A 22,115-nucleotide genomic window follows, 5' to 3' on the forward strand; every position below is an offset into this window, starting at 1 on the left:
CTTATACTGTGTAGTAAATACTGTAAATTTATGTACATATACAACTACCCCCCCTCTAAGTTTGCACTTGAGTCTTACAGTCTATATTTTTATTTTTATTTTATTTTACTTCTCTATCGGTGTACATTACACTTATATTGCTTACCTTGTGTGCAAACTACTGTTTACTGTAGTACTTATATTTTTTTACTACTGGCTGCAGGTACAACAATACATTTCACTGTGCATTGTACTATGTATAACTGTGCATGTGACAAATAAAACCTATCTATCTAACTTATAGAAATACTGGAGTTGGTTAACGCCAAGATTTTACAAATAGCAGACTTAATCTATTTCATTGTTTCTGCTTTCTTCTGTTTAAAAGACACAAAAACTGGTCTCTCAAGTTACCACATAAAAGGCAAGATTTGTGAGTGCCGACTCATTTGGACATCCTGGTGTACATCTGTCCTGCATTAGTACGATTGCAGGATTTGTCCTGGGAAACATCAGAATTTAGCCATAAATCACGTCAAAGACACAGGAATGGACTCAGTGTGTTAGACTAGAGTTGAAGTATCCCTGCAGTTCGTATGCAGCATGCAGTGCATATCCAAGATGCTTCTTCTATTTCCTCTCTTTTAGCAAATCTAATTTTCAGATTCCCGTCTTTCCTGTCCATTCAAACTAGCTGGTTTTGTGTTTCACGTTTGGCAGCTAAAAAGACTTTATCAGATCTGCTGCCTGCAATTAATTCTATGTAACCCCCGTCTGCGGTGTAGATTGTCTAGAGATAGAGACGACCAACGGTGCTTATACGGGGAGAAATCCACTGCGCGTGAGCAGAAATGTAATAGTGTCTGAAATCAGTTTTTAAATCAGAAAATCTGATTTTTTTTTTTTGGAATCTTCTTGAAGTTTCATTCATGTAGAAACACTTCCCTACTAAAAACGGATAAAAGGTAAATTCCAATTATTTTGTATTGCTCCTCTTTAAAGTTAGTGGGCTCTGATACTGAAAACAAATCCCTAGTTGGAGTCATCAAATCTCCAAAAGCACATGATCTCACTTTTGATTGATTTTGGTGTTACCAAAACAATCTTACTGACACGTTTCTGGTCATCGATTGTTACTTCCAGTCCACACCACAGTTGCCTACTGGTACAGCATTTTGTCGGACATGTTAATGACTCATGGTGTTCAGTGTAAAAAAAACAAAAAGAAAACAGAAACAAGTATCAACTCATCCTTGGCTGTTGATAGAGTAAATCCAGCCTTTGCTTCTCACAGCATCCATTGTCCTTCATTAAAAAAGAGCTGACTTTGTGATAACCCATGCAGCAGATACTCAGCCACACTGCACTCTGTCGTATTGATCACATCAATTAACTTTCAAAATCCCACTCCCCCCTCTCTCTTTCTCTCTCTCTCCTCATATTGTTTCATTCTTACTCACAAATGCATGTATCGCCACTAAAAAGGAGCAGCCCTGCACCATTCACGAGCTGCGTCTCCTGGGCTGGCTGCACCGGTGCTGTGGGAGTAGTGAAAACTGGAAGTTTGCATACATCGCTCCTCCCACGTTTCTCCCGACCCATGCTCTCTCTGTTGTGTTAGGTTATGTACACCACTCATGTTCCTGTAGGCCAGTCACTCCCACTCCCAGAACACTCCCTTGCTCTCTCTCTTTCTCTTCTCCTCCCTTCCTTTGCTGTTCCCTGCTCTGTTTCTTCATCCCTTCTTCAGACACATCTCACACCAACTCCAACCCACTTCCAACCAGGATCAACAAAGCTCCTCGAGGTAAGAATCAAACACTTGTATTTATGCATGTATTTACCTGGCAACACAACAGGTTTTAACCCTCAGGCAAAAAAAATAAAGAAAATGCTCAAAGGGTTACCTAACTAAGATTTATATATAGCACGAGTCAGCCTGCTCTGCTGTGTGAAGAGATCAGGTTGAATATTCTAGTGTTTAGCCACTTTCCTTTGCTCCAACCCTCACCTTCATGACAACATGTCCCTACATGCAGACCCCTTTATACGTGCAAAAGTGAATAGGTTATTTGAGCCCTGCCTGCACATGGCCGTCTAAAGAGATACATGGGTGTTGTCAGTCCTGGCACTCAAATGTAGACCTTCGGCTTAGACGTGTTGATTCATCTGCCTGAAAGGAGCAAGCTCTGTTTCGTGCACAAAATGCAGAGTGTGCATGCAGGTGAGTGGGTGGCGGGTATTCTACATGGGGATGGATAACGCAGAGGGCAGAAGATAGTATTCTTTGAGTGTGGTTGTAAGGCTAGGAAATCCAGCACACTGCATTTCAGCTAGTACAATTACACATCATGCGTCTCACATGTGACATGTTTTTGTTCAGAGGCAAAAATGGTTTGGTTTTGGATTCATTTTCTTTTTGCAAGGCCAATTTCGGATTATTGCTAAAAGTCTGTAAAAGACTGTATGTTACTGAGCTTAAGCAAACTAAAACTTGAATTGACAAACTGTCTCCATAGTTTGTCAGTTCACAGGCAGCCTATCTGAGATGCACTCATTGCCCGCAATCTTAACTACAGCCCTGGGGGTTGTCATTAAAAAAAGTTGATAACTAGTCTGTAAGCTCGAAGCATTACAATGGGCAAGCCACTGAAAAGCACTGACATTACTCACCAGGACAACACGCACATTAATGACTAGACCAGTTAGCCAGTAAAGACCAATGACCTCATGTAGATATTTCCGTCTTTAAAGAAATCAAAGGGCATCACTTAACGGAGAACCTGTTTCTTGTTCGTGAGCATCGGAAACCAGCCTCGGAAACCAGAAAATGTTGAGAAACTTTGGAAAACCCAACTTAGAATGTCAACTATGTTACACACACGTCTGTTAAGTGTTGCGCAAATCAAGGGGGGGGCATCTGTCAAAAATATTACTACAGGATTATTGGCGAGTCATTCTGTTGCAAGCAGACCTTGTCAAACAGCTTTGTCTTGCTTGTTTTCACAAAAGTTGCCGTGCGAACTTTAAAATGCAGCAATTTCAAACAATACAAACCTCGTTCTTGCGTTGTAGAAACTTCCCATTGATAACTGCCGAGTCTGGTATCCTTAAAAAGAGAAGCAGTGAAAAAAACTTGGAGAGTGGAGACAGTTGGACAACAACGCCTGTATGTGCACACATTTGTGGTCTGTAATGATTCCAATATTGCCACTGATGCCTTGCCACTGATGAAAAGACAGAATGATGCCACAGTTTCAACGAAGTTTAAGCGATAAACGGTTCAAAAAACCTTCAAATCTGTTTCAGTTTTCACGCTGGTTAGCGGTTTCACGGCCATAAGCAAACAGTAGATTAAGCGGAATAGCACGGGAAATTGTGAAATTAGTCTCGAGACTAATTTCACAATCTTCGAAGATTCACAAATGCGATATTATTGTTCTATGCGCATTTGTTTTATTGGAAATTCAGAAATCCCATCGTTCAACTTCGTAAAGCTTCTCCTTTCAAAGGGCGTTTGTGCGTTTACGAATGGGCTTGGGCGCGTGCGCATACGGATCGTCAGGTGCGCACAAATTAGGCCGCGCGCGCGGAGTTTTTAAGGCTTCGCCGCTCAGATCCACAAATGCGTGGTGCGTTTATATGTCACCCGGAAACTGGGAAATCTGGCCGGTGTGACACACATCTTTCCTGACAAGCGGTTACGTAAAATGAATGAATGAAGCCTGCAGGGTGAATCTGGAAACAGACAAAAATTTCTGTCGCTATGCACAATTCAAACAGAGCAGTTTCAGACATGCCCTGTTTATGCACAAGATCAAAATGTGACAGGAAAAACGCTTATATGCTGATTATTTCCCATGGCCCGCCAGTTGACTGTAAAGTAGAAGAGTGCCAGAGAAGATATTTAATGACAAGGTGTACAGTGCTTGAAGTTAAGCACAGTGTGTTGGATGATGTCACTTAGCTCTATAAGTATGAACATGTTCAGGTAGTGTAGTGTTTTGATGGATACAGAACTAACATGGTTACAATTAGTCCAACTGCATTTCAAGCTGTAACACAACCATTAGAGATATTACCTTAATATATGAAGGCTTTCTGAGACAGCAGCAAAATACACTCAGGGGCTTTTAATGAACTGCACTGTTTTTCTCCTTGCTCTTTGGCAAGTTGATCATTTAAGGTGGAAGACGTTAATCATGGCACAAATCCTCATGTCACTGTCTTCAAAGAAGCTTAAATTGATAGAAGCTTGTATCTCCCTTTGCAGATTACATGTTCCCGTGCTGTAATAATTGTCTAAGACAAAATGTTAGCGTTTTAACTACAAATACAGTTCAGAAAGCAAATCCTGATTCATTTTTTTTCTTCTGACTTTGGTTTCCTTGACGTGTTTGTGTGTGCAATATTGCCTCGTCCATCAAAACTACAAATGCAACTTCTTTTTTTTTTCAAGTGAACTGGATTTACTGTATTTGCTCATCATCACTTTCCAAATGTCTCCACGTGAGAGAGCTAAGAAGCTTTCAGTGAGAACCGTACTTCTTCCTTTTTGACGCCATTTCTTGCCAACAGATTTCAGTAAGAACCATACTTTTTCTTTGTTTTTTGCCTCAGGAAATGGCTTCCAAAAGGAAAGTGGGCTACAAGGGACGTATAGCAGCAGTCCTGCTCCTCCTGTTAACCAGTGTTGCCGCCCTTGTTGCTGTGGCCGTCATCCAGGACACCTGGAGTGCTAAGGAGTACAGCACAGAGGTGAACACACACAGTACATGCATGTGGAGAAATGCCCGTGGTTGCACGTATGAAGCTGTAGGCACACTCTTTGGCTGTAGATCTTCATTCCAGCAAAGCAAACGTACATTAAAGGAAGAGTACAAACATCAGCTTCCACTTCCACATAATGTGATTCCCAAATCTATCCAGAAATCGTGGTCAGAGAAAAGGGTTATCTCAGCGATCAGAGTGGTAATTAATAGTTAGCAGTGGGTGTCTCTGTAGTTTAATCTTTATAACTCCTTGTCAGATGATATGGTTAAAGTAAAAAGTACAACCAGATATTTTAATTGAAAATGTGTTTTTGTAAAATGTTTTTTTCCTTTTCTTTCTTCTTAATTATTTTAGTTTGGCATAGTGATAGACTCAGGTTCATCCCGCTCCAATATATACCTGTATCAATGGCCAGGGGAGAAGGAAAATGAAACAGGAGTAGTGACTGAAGTGCTCAACTGTAGAGTTGCAGGTGAGTCATCGTCTTCACAACAAGAGGAGCACATTCCAGATTTTACATTCTGTTAAGTGCCGTGTTGAAAAACGCTTGTGGATATTTCAAAAATGAGATATCGACGTGGCTCTGCGCCCACAGGTGTTCCTATCTCCGGGATGAAAGTTGATCCAAAGAAAGATACCGAAATGTTCGAGGGATTCAAAAACTGCATGGTCAACATCACCAATATCATTCCGAAGAAAAAACACAAAACCACACCTCTCTTTCTGGGAGCCACTGCTGGAATGAGACTGCTACAGTAAGACTGCTTTGGGGCATTTCCTGATGTTGTTCAGCCGAATTATGACATTTATTTTATTTTAGTTTTTAACAGTTTACACGCAAAACAATAAATCAAGAACTAAAGTAAGTCACTGGCTCAGGTACTGTATTTATATACTGTATACTGGATTTTGGGTCACCGAAAACTGGCCTACAGGAATGTGGAATTTAGAAACTCAGTGCGCAGTGTTATCACGCAGACAGGGAAGACAAAGATTTTTATTTTTTACTTGTGACATCAGAGTAGGCGCTATTACATCCTCTTTTTGCAAGGGGCTGTTTCGTGCAGCGGCAGCCTCGGCCAAAATAGGGCTGGGGCTAACCTTGCTAAGAGGACTTTTTGTACGTTAAATGTTTAATCAGCTTTGTTGGGCAGGCCTTTGTTCTCGGCATTTAACCTGCCCATTAGCACTCCCACAAAGCGAAGTGGGCACACTTGGAGTGGTGGGCAGCCAGAGCTGCAGTGCCTGGGGAGCAGTTTTGTGGCGTTGAGTGCCTTCCCTGGAACCTCGGACCATGGTCCCAAATCCACTTCTGTGACCACTAGCTTTTCCCACACGGTTGTCGCAACATCACACATAAATGTACAGTTTCTCCACTACTGAGGAACAGAGGTTATTGCTACATAATGCGACAAAACTTTTTTCTAGTTTGAAAACAGCACCTGTGGCTTCTGGGGCCCATGAGAGTCAGGGCCCTTGCGCATCTGCCCACTTTGTCTTGTCGGAAATCCAGCCTTGTATGTTTCCCAAAGCCCACTGTGTTACCAGGAAGCCCCAGGAGTAAAAACATGTTTAGATTGCAGTCAGGGCCAAAATTCAAGAGTTCAGATAATAAAAGAGGGAATTCCAGATTTGTGGTCTTCTCACAGAAGGGGGTTAGTTATGTGAGGTGCTTACTGAGATTTAAAGTCACATAGTATATTTCATGTTACTGGTCCAAGAGCTGACTCTGTCCTTTACTTTTCTGCTAGTTCATGCCAATTAAAAGAAAAATTAGCTACTTTTTTTGTGGATATTCAGTCAATCAGTGTTGACAGTAATTACAATCAGTTAAAGTAATCAATTCGTTTTTGTGAGACATTTTTCTGAACTGTCTTACGAATGCAGCTGTTATGGCACTGCGTACATGCACCAGAATGCATTGTGTGCATTGCGTGCAAGCAACCAGCCCAGCTTCTGGAAGTGGTTGGCGTGTGTCGGGTGTTTTGTGTGCAGAAAGTCCAGACCAGTCCGATCAGAACAGAAAAACGGTTAAAAAAAAACACTTCAACTCTACTGATAATTACAAAAAATAACTCAGTGGTCTCCTCCATTTTTCATTCCTGTTTGATTGTTTATTCCAATTAAATTTTGCGATCTTCAGCACAAGTGAGGAATAAAACTGTCATGCACTGTAAAGCAAACACACCCAAGCTCCCACGGATGTCCCAAAAAAACATAGAACAATCCCGTTTTTGTTAGTATCAGAGTGCAAAGCCAGTCATTGTTTCCACTCACCCACCAATTTCTGGACACTCCCTAGATCTGGACCATCCTACAAGACTAATGCAGCTGCAGCCTCTACCTCTCTCTGCTGACCGTTGCTTCGGCTCTACTCCTCCCTAAATTATATACTGCCAATACACTGTAAAGAGTATTTATTTATTTATTTATTTTCTACCTTTGGACAGAAGAAGGTCTGCTTCCCCCCTCTGGTTTCAGTCTTCTGGCTGACTTTAGCTTCATATTTAGGAGATAAAGAGTAGATTTAACTTATCTAATAATAAGCACACTTTCCAAAGAAGTTAACTATTGCTCTAATGCGTGTGATTCCATTTTTAAGATCTTTTCCTAGCGCAATCTCTAATACTACTCTGTTTTTTTTGCTCTCCTATAAGGGAGCAAGATGAAAAGAGGTCCAATGAAGTCCTGGCAGCTCTCAGAGATTACCTGGGTTCACTGCCCTTCCTCTTCCAAAATGCTTCCATCATTACTGGTCAGGAAGAAGGGCTGTACGGGTGGATCACCGTCAACTACTTGATGGGAAACTTCCTAGAAGTAAGACACGGTCGTGATCTATCTGGTCTAGCAAAGTGTACACATTCTGTAATGTACTGCTTACATATCATCGTATTTGCAGAAAAACCTGTGGAACACCTATGTACGCCCAGATGGAGCAAGGACTGTAGGTTCCATGGACCTTGGAGGAGCATCAACACAGATTGCCTTTTCAGTCCAGGAAGATCTCAAGGGCCCTGACTACCTGCATGTCAAGCTGTATGGTTACCCTTACAATGTCTACACACACAGTTTCCTCTGCTATGGCAAAAATGAGGCCGAGAAGATGGTTCTGGACAAAATAATCCGGGTATGCAACATTTCTTTTGTCTCTTTGGTGTGTTTTCGCAACAGAACTCTAGAAGATGTTCTTCCCTGTGATTGCCATGTGTTTCTGTGATCCCGTTTAAGTATGCTCGGCTGGGGGAAAGTCTGCCTTTTTGCATGCATGTGCAAGCCAAACTCCATTAAGAATTGATTAGTGAAGACCGCTGTCCCTGAGCTGTTAACAGTCAAAGGGAGACCAGTCAAAGATGCATTATGTCATTAAGAATATTGATCGAACCATGAATGCCATCAAGCTAGTCTGCAAGAAATGCATTATTTCTGGTAACACACAGCTTCATTCTTGGACACTAACAGTAATTCTAGAGGAAAAAGTGCTATGTTGTGAGATTATGTAACGGGTTCAAGTTTGTTGTAGAGCAATGGTATATAATGTTCTTTTTATAATTCTTTTTTGTTTGTTTATACTTTTTTTGCCTCATTCTCTTTTCCTTCTGTTGACGTTTTCCTTCTCGTGTTCACGTTGCAGGAATCGTCCAAACCAGGCTACATATTAAACCCCTGCTATGTCGAAGGTTTCAATAGTACTCTGAAAGCCTCGTCCATTTATGACACGACGTGCACAAAGAAACCCGAAAACTATGACCCAGAACAAGAGTTCTTTATGGTTGGTGCTGGCAACTCCGATGAATGTGGGAACATAGTGAAGTCCATATTTGATTTCAAGAATTGTTCCTCGTCACAGTGTTCCTTCAACGGGGTCGAGCAGCCGCCGGTCACTGGAGACTTCATGGTAACACAAAGTGTTAATATAACACATGCAAGCGACAAGACTAACATGCAAAACAACTCACTTTATGCTTCTACTGCTCCTGCCAGGCATATGCTGGGTTCTTCTTCACTGCTAGGGCTCTGCTGATTAATGGCTCATCAGATATTGACCATTTCAATGCCTCAGTTAGGACCTTCTGCCAAACACAATGGACATTGGTAAGTTATTCAAATTGTTATCCAGCAGAGAATCAGTAACAAGACTCCATCTTTAAACGGAAGACTTGTATCTTTATTATTGATCTGGACACTAATTTATTTGTTTATAGCATTCAGTTTCATTAGTTTGGATCATTTTTTTCTTCCCAATCGCCTATGATCTTTGTTTCTCTTCCTTTCAGCTCAAACAGCAAAAGACATGGATCTCAGATAAATACCTCAAGACATACTGTTATGGCGCTCACTATGTCTTCACTTTGCTGGCAGATGGGTACAAGTTTGATCATGATACCTGGAACAACATTCTTTTTGAAAAAGAGGTTAGTTGAACAACAACAGCAACAACACCAAAAAAATCCCCATAACTTCTATTTTCCACTACTCCCTCTACACAAGCCAATGGACCGCAACTAAATAGTGTCATATTTAAGGAAGATCAACAATTTAACCATGTCACATATCGTGTGATGTCACCAACCAGACATGTACCCACACAGACTGGTATTTAACCGCTTTTAGTGTTGATAAGCGTGATTGAGGCCACCCGCCGCAAGATAGATGGCTGACACAGTAATCATGTGTTCAAGACTCAACGAATAGATGCCAGAGGCATGGAATGTATTTTTTCACAATGGGACTTCCTCAGCAGAAGGGGAATCCTGGTCTTTGACACTCATGAGTCATAGGAGGAAATTGAAGTTCTTAAAAAGTCACACATTACAGTCACGGTTACCAAATTACACCGAGGTCGGCCTTTAGACACAAGATTGGACTGTTCCTCAACAGTGGGAAAGGTTTCCAACAACAGACTTAGTGTGCCGTTTAGAGCCTCTGGGGTGTCTGGGAGTCTGGCTGATAGATCTAAACAAGGGCTTTACAAAACAGACACGCTTTTTTGTGTGAGGGATGTTCTTTGGGTGTTATGACTCATTTTTGCCTTGAGCTGTAATTGAACTCATTCATGACAGGGCTTGCAATTTTCTGTAAGCTTGCAAATGTTGTCATGTATTGGTGTCAGCTTCTCTTCTCTTCTCTTCTCTCAGGTGAAGGACACCAGCATAGGCTGGAGTTTGGGCTACATGCTGAGTATGTCCAATATGATCCCATCAGAAGTGACAGTAATCCCCCCGCTGACAAACCCGATCTTTGCCGGCCTTATCTTTCTATTTTCAGCACTGACCATTGTAACAGTTGTCCTTATCTTCATCTTCCTCATTCGCACCTGCTTTTAAGTTTTTAAGTTACACAGGGAAACGCTTACCCATTGAAAGCCTTGCGAGCACTACACTAGCATGTGCCAATTAGTTTTTTCAGCTTGAGCCATTAACCGCCTTCTTCTTCAAAAGCTGAAAAGCCTCAAATCAGGATCGACAGTCTCTGGATCTTTGAGCTACCTTCAGACGTGAGACGAGAAACACAGTTCATTTTGTACCTCAGGGAAACTTTCAAACAATTGAGTGTTATTATTTCCTCTTTTCTTTTGTGTAGTTGACTGTGGTTTGCAAAAACATGGCAATGGTTAACTGAATGGCACACAAATGACGAAAGAGCACTCAGAAATGTCTACGTGCTTGTTCTTGATGCACTTTGTGTAATATGCATTCATGTACATGAGAGCTTGCATGGACATTTACACAAGAGCATGAGTTAATCACTAACCTACAAACTGTGTGTTTGTTTGTTTTTTCTTATTTCTGTATTATTCGTGTAATTGCACTCAGTGCATCTACTTTAAGGAAAAAATGGGAGCATTCTGCTGCAGCTTTTATGAAGTATTGTATAAAATCACGGGTGCACAACAGTCTACATCTATCGGATCCAAACCTTCCCCATATAAAATGTGCCATTGTTTTCTCGTATGTTTTTGCAAAAGGAGTATATGTTACATAAAGTCCTAATGTTTTATACTGTCTATTACCAAAAAAGATCTGCATACGACATCAACTATTGTGGGCAAATAGGCAGCTGATAATTTGAAATGATTTGCTGCAGCAGGTTTATGTGTTGTTTCTTGTTTTTGTTTTTTTTTTCTCAGGTAGATACACCTTGTTTTGTTTGGTTACTGGGAAAGTTATAATTTTTTGAAACAGCTTTGTTGAGTAAATAATTGTTACACACAGTCATTCAAACAAAAAGATAGATCCCTCTCTCAGAGTGGTCTGAGAAAACGACACTGGAGTCCTGTCAACACCAATGGTCCCAACATTGCCAATTTTCAGAGTACTCTACGTAAAGTATTGTTCACATGGGATGGAAGATGAATGATTGTGTCAGCGTGTAGCCTTGGACGACAGATTCATTTGAATTTGTTCATGGATGTAAAACTTTGATTATAGCATGTTCGTTCTTTTTTATTTGGAGTCCTTTTTGGACACCGGACAGCAACTGAAACTAATGACCAACCCTTAGCTTGGCTGGAAAGAGAGGGGAGCAATGAATCTGACCCACTGTCAGGCGTGAGTGCGAAGCACACATCATTCAGAACATGCAATTGGTGGATAACTGGCAAACTAAAAAAAGTAATATTTTTTTTTTGCTTACTGTGTTGTAGTGTTGTTAGTTTTGTTTAAAAAAAAAAAAAAAAAAAGTCATTTATGAAATGATTAATCACATTCCATTGTATGGGAAAAGAAAGTGATTTGTTCACAGAGATGTCCAGAATAATTTCTGAGTGACAACGGCATGAGTGAAAACTGTGCATGTGTGTCATTTGACATTCTACGTACATCACTAAACTACTGGTAGCATTGGTAGCACTGTGGTCACTGCACTGGAGAAAAGAATGCATGCTTATTATCTGATGCAGCGACTGTTTTACTCCTGATTTCATAATAATAATGATGTCTCAAGTTCAGTATCTAATAAACTACTAACTGCATCTTTTGTGAAATAACATAGCGTATCGATATATACTTATTAATACTAAACACTCAAATCACATGTGTCTACTTCTTTGAATTTGTCTGATCAATAGCCGTACAAATATGCCTGTTTATATATATATAATGCTTCTATTTCATCTGTGTCCACTGATCAAACCTGTACACAAGCATGCAGGCCCAAACACAGGCAGCTCTTCCTTCAGTAACGACGCACTAGTGCACTCTAGTGGTAACGAGCTGTACCTGCACAATATCCAAGAGGAGTACGGACTCTTTGATTTTTTTTTCTTTTATTGAAAGTTTTCTCTAAAAAGAAGAAGAAGAAAAAAAAAACTAATAAAAACAAACAAAAAAAGAGGGACACATTTGAAACTACAGCAATATCCACTGGTTCTACAGACACTCTCAAAAAATCACAATTCGAAAGACATGGGAGGCATGTGACCAAGCAAATAAAAAAATAGCATCATCAAAGTTATTTCTGTTGCATCTTCTTTTACACACCTGTACAAAAAAAAGATCTCATAAATATTACTTTTGCTCTCACATCCTCTCTCTCTCTTTCTCTCTCTTCTTTCAATAATTTATTTTCCACTAGAGGTTTGTATCTGCTTGATTTTGGTTGAACCATGCTTTCTCTATGCCCGTCTTTTCCTGTGTCCCCTTTAGCTTTTATAAGGCTTTTCATGACCTCAGAACCAGTATTAGCCAGCAAAAGTCTATACAGAGTTTCTTTCTTGTTTTTTTGCTTTTTACATTCTCAACAATCATAATGTGGATTCCTATTTTATTTTTTATTTCTTTATCCTGGCTTAAGAAGGTCAATTACTCTAACTCCGGAGGAGGATCCAACACAAGACAACCTCAATCTTCAATACTGAAAAAGTCTTTAGCAGCTCACACATCATAATCAATTATAATAATAAACAAATATTAATAAAAAAAAAAGACAATTGAAAAGCATTATGAAAAACAATCTCCTCGTCATTTTAAGGAGAATACACACAAGCTGAAATGATTTTGTTCTGCAGAAATGCCCTTTCCTCTTACAGAGGTCATTGACCTGCTCACATTTTCACCGGGTAGTGTCTGGCAAGACGGAGACATGTAACAGTAGGTTGGATTATGCATTTGAGATTGGAAGGATTAAATCTGTAAGAATTCGGGAAGCAGTCGTCGGCACGTGAGCTTCGTGGAATTTGAGGTGTGAGTTCAGTCAATGCCGCCCGAGGAGGATGGGTGAAAATTTAAAAAGTCACATATTCCACAGGATCTCTCGCCCGACGTTACGGCGCCACTTCAGATCATCATCAGCCGCGTGACAAAATAAAGCAGTGGTTGAGGCAGTTGAGTTAAAGACTACTGCATGTTCGCATCAGCTGATAAAATCACCTCACACACCAGCAGCGTGACGAGGACGGACAAAAATAAGGATAAGAAAAAAGCAACACGAGGAAGATCTCTTCACTACCTAGTTTCTTCATCTTTGGTATAAAATATGCCACCTGTGGGCTGCGTTTGTTCAACAGTTAAGAAAGACTCAAGAAACTGTCAACAGTTTTACTAAAACTATTGCTTTTTGCACATTTAAAAATCCTAGCGTTTTTTTTTCCTCCTTTCGTCTTAAAGTCACATCCTTTTTTTTCTTCTCTTTATGCAGCGAGACAAGCAAAGCAGGCAAAGCAAAAACCTTCTTAAAAGACGGCAATCAAAAAAAAAAAAAACAGGAGAAAAAATTAAAAATACAAACGTGGTGGAGAAAAAGTAAAAAAAAAAAAAGAAAGAACTTAACTTCCAGGAAGCAGCAGAGTGACCCTTCCCACAAGTCGCATTAAAGACTTTATTTTCTAACCAGCCAACATCAGCTGCGCTTCACCACATAATTTAAAATCATCTTCATACAAACACAACCCTATTTTTTGTAAATCCTGTACAGATAGTTTTGTAGATTTAATCTCTGAGGCTCTCAGATAATCCAAGGTCCTCTCAAATCATTCAACCCCTCAAGTCCTTTTATATTTTAAAAAGAATTCAACACGATGGAAACTTTTTCTTTATTTCCAAAGTTTGATAAAATTAAGGCAATAAAGATTTACGAAAACATTGATATTCTACAAAACTACGGAAATAATAAAAAGGATGAAAATAATGTAGCTTAATATCAAAGGAAGACAGCCTGTTTTTTTTTTTCTAGACTTTGCTTCCTTTGTTTGTTTGTTTTTTTTTTTATAAAAAAATGTCAGAAAATCTACCTGCACATTCAAATGTTCCTTTTGTTTTATGTACAGTCGGTTTAGAGTTTAGATTTCAGTCCGTGTCTTCTCCTTTTTCCTTTGGAGGCAAAGTCCAGTCTCAAGGTGAAAAATGATGAACTCAAAGTTGCGGACTGCGATTGATTTCATTGTCCTCTAGTTCGGCAAACCATCATTTTGGCTTTTTTTGTTTTTTTTCCTTCTTGTCTTTTTCTTGGTTCAGTCGGGTAAGAAAGATAATTGATTTTTTTTTTCTCCATTTTGTCTTTTATTTGGTGCCTGTGCACAGTGGAAGCATTCTCCCCTCAGAGTTGTCCGTGTCACCTCTATTTTTATTTTTATTTTTTTTTCTTGTTTTGTTTTGCTCCTGTGTCATTTTGATTCGTTTCTCCCCGTGCCTCCAGCGCCTCAGTGCAGTCCTTCTAAAGGCAATGCAGCAATGACTCCTACCGGTCTGGTTATCTGAAGGAGACAGGAGACAAGTCAGTGAAAATGCGGCGACTCTGGGCAATGTTACAGTCTCTAAAGCAGGGGCGACATTCTTTGTACAAGCACTATGTGTAAAGGAAACCACCAGCGGGTTATCTAGGAGGCGGAAAAACAAGACCAACTAAGGGAAAAAGAGAAAAGGTGCCAAGGGTCGGCAAACAAGCCAAGGCCAACACTATTCTTTGACTACAGCAGCAAAATGTGGCACAGCGTTTTCTCTGTACACTGTAGTCCTCTCTGGCTAATTATACACACAAACACCATTCAGCATGATTTATAATCCTTGGAAGACAACCGTAGCAAACACCGCTGTAGTACATTTTACGAGTGTAAGTACGAGACAGTGTTATGTATTCTACTACCACTCATGTCCCTCTATCTGCCAAAGGTCTCCACCATGCTCATATGCAAAAGATAAATGAAAGGACTGATGGCATCTGGCTGTGCAGGTTTGAACAGGACAGTGAGAGATCTCTTTCAAACGGACTTTTCCTGTAAGTGGTGGGGGATAAAGGCCACAATCCTGGAAGTTGAAAGTTTGTACTCTAAACACAATAACTACGAAGAGCTGGATTAGACTAACTCAGGCTGCTTAAGCCTTAAATTAAACCTCGGATAAGCTTTTCAAAACATTTTCGCACCCAACAGGGTTTGTTGATGTTGTTTCCCGGTGCTTACACATTTGAAATTACATATGAAGAAGTGAATGAGTTACAGAAACCAATTTATTAATGAAAATAGTGAAAGTTCTCCTTGGTTTTATGTGTGCTGCCTTCAAAAGGATTATTGACACCTCTTTTTATCTATTATGTCATGTGAAAATGAAGGACATTGACGGACTGAAAATGACGGACTGAACCTCTTCAGCTTTATCGTAAAACTGAGAAACTGTTAGCGATCTGTTAAAAAAAACTTTTTTTCCTGATAATTATAGCAATAAGAAATATTTATGCCCTACCTAAGTTATCACTACCCGATAAGGTGCAACTGTCAAAATCCCACTCTGTCAGCCGACTTCCTTACTAGTCGACATCCGATTTCAACTGAACTGCTGAGCAAAACTTGAGTGGAACTAGAGTGCAATGCGGTGCAATACTGTGAAACAAAACTGTGGGAAACAGTACAGACTTCAAGTCACTGCGCTCACTTAGACTGCTGGTAAGAATAGGCTGTGGCATGATCTCCTGTATTCTCCACCGATAAAGGCTGCTGCCCGCTGGCGTCCTGTGAGGAGGGGGCAGCTGTCTGTGGAGAAGGGTCTGTCACCACGCCCTGACCAGAAACACAGTCGCAGAAACAAAGTCAGATATGAAATCTTGAACAGGGGTGTCAAACTCATTTTATTTCACCTACAGCCACCTACAGCCCAAAGTGGGCTGGACCAGTAAGATAACAGCATTTATTTTTCCAGCAGACATTTTCCATTTGTTCTAGTGCAAAGAAGAACGAGTAAGTTAGGAGAATGTATACATTTAATAAACTATCCTTTAAAATTTTTTAATTTCTTAAGAAAAGTAAGTGTGATTTGTGCTGTCTGATGTTTAGTCCTGGGTCTCAGTGTTGTGTTCTGTCCACTTCTCTTACTAAAACAGTGGACAAATTAGGAATAGCAGTTGTTTTCATTGAAAGACTGCAGTCTTCGGTGTAATTTTTGCGCCTTGCAAATTCATGCTGCGGGCCAGATTAGACCCTCTGGCGGGCCAAAAGCGGGCTGTATGTTTGACATCTATGAGTTGGAAGGTTTAATTTCTACTGGACAAGTGAGATAAACTAAAGACTCACTTCTGCTCCACTGAATACGGATTAGAGTATAAACCGGTAATTAACAAAATCAACTTTGGATTGTTTGAAGGGGATATATTCAACTGCTTGAGGCGAGCTCTGTTTAATTACTGATGCTTCTGCTTGGAAGAATTTGCAGTTCAGTTCTTCTGACCTTAGGGAGTTTGGTATAAATTATTTATCTACCTGAAGTGTCTCATGTATCACAGAAGACCTTTGACCAAAATTGCAGATTAAATTTTTTTCCCACACTACAACACAATGTATTGGCATCTAGCCAATCTGATAACCGTATTAAAAGAGATTATGTTGCGGAATTGTTATGATCAAGTTTTACGGATACTGTAGCTTCAAGTTCATTTTTAACCCCACGGCAATAAATAATCAAACCGTGTAAAGGCCACTATCTGAACAGAGTCACTAAACAACTTGTCCTTACGTCCACTGTGATGGCAGAGGCAGGCACTGCAGTGTACTGGGGAATGTAGGTTCCTTGCATAGGAGCAGCCGCTGCAGCAGACATGTACTGCAAGACAGGAGGAAAGGCAAAGACAGTAATATATTATATGCACAAGCAGTATACAGCATATGTCCAGAATCCTTACTATCTAATGCTATGTAGAAGGACTATGCTGTTAGTAACTTAACTATCTGGCAAAAAACACATTTTTTTGTCAGTCCACAAAACAGTATATACTTCAGCCGTGTCCCAAGGTCATTGCACATTTTAGACTGCAAACAGAAAAAGGTTTCTTTTCCAATTTCACTATGGGATTTTGCTCAGAGAAGGTCACAGACATCTCTGTTAAGAATATTGGGTGAACTCCAAGGATGAAGCCACACATGCACGCAGAGCGAGACGAGGTGGGAGAGGCTAAATGGGAGACTCACCGCGCCCGTAGGGCCCAGAGACAGGTGGTTCATCTGCTGGGTGAGAGGAGCCATTACACTGGAGGGGTGAAGAGACAAACTGGGCTCTATGGCCGCGGCTGGGGTGATCACAGCACCCTGAGGCAAGAAAGGAAGGGAGGATATGACAATGTTATCAGTCTTTTTGTAGGAAAGAAAATGTAAAACAGTCATTTTAGAAAGTATTTTGACCAGTTCATATTAAACACACATGAGTCATTTACAACGGACAAGTCATCCTAAATGACAAACTACAAATCTATTGATAATCAAAAAGTGAATCCAAAGTATTTAGACCCCTAAGTTTGGCTCTTCAGGTCAGGTGCATTCTATTTGCTATAACCTGGTTGGAGTTCACAAGTCACAGTGCGTTTCAGAACAAAAACAAGGCCATGACATCCAAGAAACTCTCTGTAAGGAGTTTGCTAAATGCATTTAAAGGACTCTGACGGCATGAGGATAATAATTCTCTGCTACGATGAGGCGAAAACTAAACAATCTGGACAGAAATTCAAGCACATTAACGTGCTTGTCTGGCTAATCACGTGGCTGACACAGCACCAGCCCTACACGGAAGCATTGAGGTTAGAATCCATATGTAATTGAATACTAAAAAAACAAAACATGATTTTACTTTGTCATTGTCAGCTACGTAAGAGCAAAAAGGGCAAATTTTAAATGTACAACTGAAGCTGTCTAAACACGTATGTCCTCCTTTAAACCATGAATCACAGCAAAAAAACATACGTGTCTGTGTCTTTACTGGCACGAGGAAAAAAGCTTCCATTAACTTTTATGACTACATAAAATGGTTTGTCTTCACCTGGCAATGCAAGCCTTCAGGCGCCGTGCCAGACAGGCTTGACAGAACATGCTTGTGAATGAAGCAGAGAAGCGTTTACTGTAATTCTCTTTGCGAGTGCTTTGATGCCACCTAACACCTTGATGCGCTGAGCACTACTTCTCCAGCACAGCTCTCCTACAGCCTCAGCAGCTCTGTAAAGATTTAATAGACGAACACTGTGTGCCGAGATGCCAGGCAACATTCCTGCAGAGGTAAACGCTGTTTATTTGTGATAGCTGTTTAACTACACTTCCCATGAGCACAGACAGCATCAGTGGATATGTGTCAGCATTGCTCCGGAGAGCAGTTGGCACCTCTATAGCTGCATGTCGAGACAGGATGTTGGAAGAACACAGGTATTGAGTTTTGGTATTTTAGGCTCAGGCCCAGCTGTATGGCAGCCGTCTTCACATCTCTGTATCTGTAGGGTTTCGCGGGGAGGCTCGCAACAGCCCGAGCACGCGTAGGGAAGCACACACTGAGTAATGAAAGATCTAGCTATTCCTTTTGAAAACACAAGCAGCCTGTCAGAGTTGCTCACAGTTGAGGATCTATAAGTTAAGAGCCTTATGTCAGCAAGCTTCACACACAGTCTCTCACTTTATCCAATCTCTCAGCAGGATATATATATATAATTATATAAAAGGAAACATACAATAACTACTTTATCTGCCCAGATTTAAAGTGTTAAACTGGCAACCGTATAAATGAGTACACAAGACAGACAGAACGGGGTTCAATCCAGGTGAAATTCCTGCTTTAAAAATACAACTTAATCAAAAGTGCATCAATATTAGCAGCACATTAGTATTATGATAAAATGGTATATGTATATATCATATACACCGACCAGTCACAACATTAAAACCACTGACAAGTGAAGTAAATAACAACGACCATCTTGTAACAGTACAATGTTCTGCTGAGAAACTTTTGGACCTGGCATTCATGTGGACCAGGTACTCCCACCCCATAGCAATGACTCTCCTTGCAGCCTGACACAGGCACACACACAAAAACGGTTTAGGAACAACTCAAAGAACATGAAAAACAGCACAAGGTGTTGACCTGGCCTCCAAATTCACCAGATCCCAAACTGATCTAGTATCTGTGGGATGATCCACAGAGGCCTCCTCCCCTCAACCCATAGGACACAAAGGCCCCCACCAACAACATTCTGTTCCCAGACACCACAGGACACCCTCAGAAGGCCCATGTCCATTCTCTAATGAGTCACAACTGCTTTGGAGGCACAAGGGAGACCTACACAATTTTAGGAAGGTGGTCATAATGTTATACCTGATTGGTGTATAGAGGACACCAGATACATCTGAAGAGTTGTGAGATTTATGGGAAGGAAAGTTTTGATACGAAATATTGGATCATTTGAACCTTTATTGAGAAGAGAATCTCTATTTAAAGTCTAAAAGGTTGGAAAATGCTGGTTTTAATCTTTAAAACTGTATTGTATTTTAAAAGCTTGCTTTATTATCTATTGTGTAAAATAATCCATCTTAATAGTAAGTAACTGTCAAATGAACGCACTGCAAGGGAAGCATAAAGTGCATCAAATAGAAATACTAAATAAAGTCCCTCAAAAATGTACTTAAGCACAGTACTTGAGTAAGCGCACTCCACTTCCGCCTTCCACTACTTCCGTGAGGACACCGGAGGACTTGTCTCTGCCTGCCATTTTTCCAGCAGAGAAGTGAAGCAGGCTAGCTGAGTGCTGCGCTGTGCAGCATCAAATACACAGTATTAGTGATAATGACACCCATTTATTGAGGAAAAACAACTAACTGCTGCTTCTCTGATGGAGGCTCTCTCTGTGTGTGTGTGAGCATGCAAAGAATGTGAACCGGCATTGTTTGTTCCCTCCTAGGTGGCGTGCTCTGAAATGCAGATGCTTGTATAATGCTTCAAACTGATTTTTCTGTTATGGAGCCACACCCTCTTTCTCTGTTATTACAGACAAAAGGGACGCATGTGCTTTACAGGACTATGAAGAGCAAAAACACCGGTATTGCTAGGTTGCAGGCTGCAAACATGCACCCAGATGCATGCATGGGTGACAGATCTGCACACTGCTAGATAAAAATGGGAGTTATGTGCAATATTTGCATGCTCAGATATGTACTGCTTTTTTCCGACACATTTCTCACACCTTTGTCTCCTCAGATGGGTCTAACATAGCAATTTAGCTCGGGAAGATCAGGAATCCCAATCCCAATAAGCTGCCTTCCTTGTCTTTCTGGCTGTGTATGGTTAGGATAATGCGCTCATTTCCTGTAGAGGGATTTGTGAGTAATTATGCACAAAGACATCCCCTCGCTAATTAAGATGTAAAGACAGGGAGTTCAAGTAAACTGGGCATTCCACCAAGGCTTGGAAACACACCGTCCTTAAGGCACTCCACTGCGTATCTAGGTGTGTGCAACTGACTTAATCTGCACTCAGGCTCATGTCTGCGGGTAAATACAATCACGTGAGTATGTGCACCTTTATTCCTGTGCCACAAAAAGAGCACATAGCACTGTTTTTATACCATGAGAATAAGAGAATTCACTTTTTCAGTGACAGTTCGCATTTGTCCACGATACACGCGGTGACATTCCTGTTCTTGTGCTCCAAGCGTGTGAAAATGTCAAACTGCAAGATGGACCGTTGACTTGCGCGCGCGTGTGTGTGCCTCAACCTAAATGTGTCAATGAGCGCACACCATTAATCAGAGTTACCAGTCATTAGCCGCGCTACAGCAGTGAGGAGGCTGCTGCTGCTGCCATAGGAACAGAATTAAGCCGCTGTGCCTCTCCCCGTCTCCCTCCCCGATGCGGCTTTAATATGCCAAGCTCCTCTGTATCCAGGAAATACAATGACTAGCCTTCGCCTTTGTTGTCTAACAGGGATTTTGACTATGCGCAGACAAGGCTGGGGAACAGGCGCGCAGAGCCCAGACATGCGTTTGCAGCAGTTGTTTTCTTTTCTTTGTTCTTGATTTATTCTTTGTAATCCCTTCTTTCCACTCCTTTCCCTGCGCCTGCCCCTCTCCCCTGTCCTCCCTCTGTCAAATCCACAGAGCGCTGTATTCATCTTTTATTTCTCTCTCTCTCTCCCTCTCTCTCTTTCTTCTGTCCCACTCTCCGTCTCCTCCCAAGTCCTAGGAAGACGTATCAAGCGGCCTGCCAAATAATTAGATGGGACATTTGTTTGGAAACACATTTACAGAAGGGTATTATCCTCTCTCAGAGACATAATTTTAATCAGATATGACAACAGAATGTGTGTAGGATTTGCCAGACAGACAAGAGGAGGAAGACACATAGAAAGAGAACACAACCAGGAGGAAGCAACAGAATTTCGAATGTCATCTGTGTGAGACACTATTTGGCCGATAAACCGTATCTTTGCTGCCTCTATGCTCAACCACACCAACAGCTGACAGTTTCAGTGGAGCACAGCTGAATTTTTACAGGTATAAAAAGTTAAAGTTGGCAGGAAACCAACTCACCAACAAAATAGGAATCTTTGTTTCTTTGTAAGTGAAACCAACTGTATTTTCCAGAAAAAAAAAAAAAAAAACACCTGTGGGCGAGGAGCTAGCTGTGCTGTGAATAGTTTTCCTCCGTTACAAGACTCCTGGAGTAGACAGTGCAGTCCGTGGATGTCATAGCTGACCAGATAACGTGATGCGACTGAAGACTTTGGCCAACCACGGCGGCCACGATCACTGATATTCTCACTGATTTAAACACTTGTCTTGATTGACTCTTCACTTCATGGACAATAGGGACAATTCAAACCATTGGATGTCTACATTAAATGTGTGTTTTGCAGGCTACTTTAAGATTTATTGTCAGAGTAACGGTGAAACTGTGACCTATCGTGTTTAAATTCATCCGAAGCCCTTCCAAGGTTACTATAACATATATCTATTAAAATCTCTGCCTATGGTTTTCTAATCCAGACGTACTGAGAAGGAAACTACTTGTGTATTGAACTTCTGTGGAGAAACAGGGTAAAATTGTACCTCACTCCCTCTACTAATTACTCCATAACTGGATGAAGGTGCTGCTGAGATTTTATACTAGAAGCTGGAGTAGTTACAGATTTTAT

At 40.8% G+C, this 22,115-nt stretch overlaps 2 protein-coding genes across 2 annotated transcripts in view; one reads left to right on the forward strand and one right to left on the reverse strand.

The window, feature by feature from the left end:
- Positions 1 to 1,696: 1,696 nt before the first annotated feature.
- Positions 1,697 to 13,906, forward strand: entpd3 (ectonucleoside triphosphate diphosphohydrolase 3). The gene is made up of 10 exons (XM_084557652.1): positions 1,697 to 1,786; positions 4,600 to 4,737; positions 5,107 to 5,224; positions 5,348 to 5,507; positions 7,410 to 7,569; positions 7,652 to 7,879; positions 8,384 to 8,647; positions 8,734 to 8,844; positions 9,027 to 9,164; positions 9,888 to 13,906. The coding sequence occupies exons 2-10, from the start codon at positions 4,603 to 4,605 to the stop codon at positions 10,074 to 10,076; spliced, it is 1,503 nt and encodes a 500-aa protein (XP_084413778.1). The 5' UTR covers positions 1,697 to 1,786; positions 4,600 to 4,602; the 3' UTR covers positions 10,077 to 13,906.
- Positions 13,907 to 14,327: 421 nt separating this feature from the next.
- The window catches only part of LOC311497373 (RNA-binding motif, single-stranded-interacting protein 3-like), a 109,610-nt gene continuing 101,822 nt past the window's right edge, over positions 14,328 to 22,115 (reverse strand). Inside the window, exons 11-14 of the mRNA XM_084557653.1 lie at positions 17,141 to 17,257; positions 16,689 to 16,775; positions 15,615 to 15,739; positions 14,328 to 14,440 (exon numbers count right to left, since the gene is read on the reverse strand). Coding sequence (XP_084413779.1) covers positions 14,437 to 14,440; positions 15,615 to 15,739; positions 16,689 to 16,775; positions 17,141 to 17,257 — 333 coding nt within the window. The 3' untranslated portion in view covers positions 14,328 to 14,436. The remainder of the gene's footprint in view (positions 14,441 to 15,614; positions 15,740 to 16,688; positions 16,776 to 17,140; positions 17,258 to 22,115) is intronic.

The sequence above is a fragment of the Chelon labrosus genome (genome assembly GCF_963514085.1).
Source record: "Chelon labrosus genome assembly, chromosome: 12".
In the NCBI taxonomy this organism is placed as follows: Eukaryota; Metazoa; Chordata; class Actinopteri; order Mugiliformes; family Mugilidae; genus Chelon; species Chelon labrosus.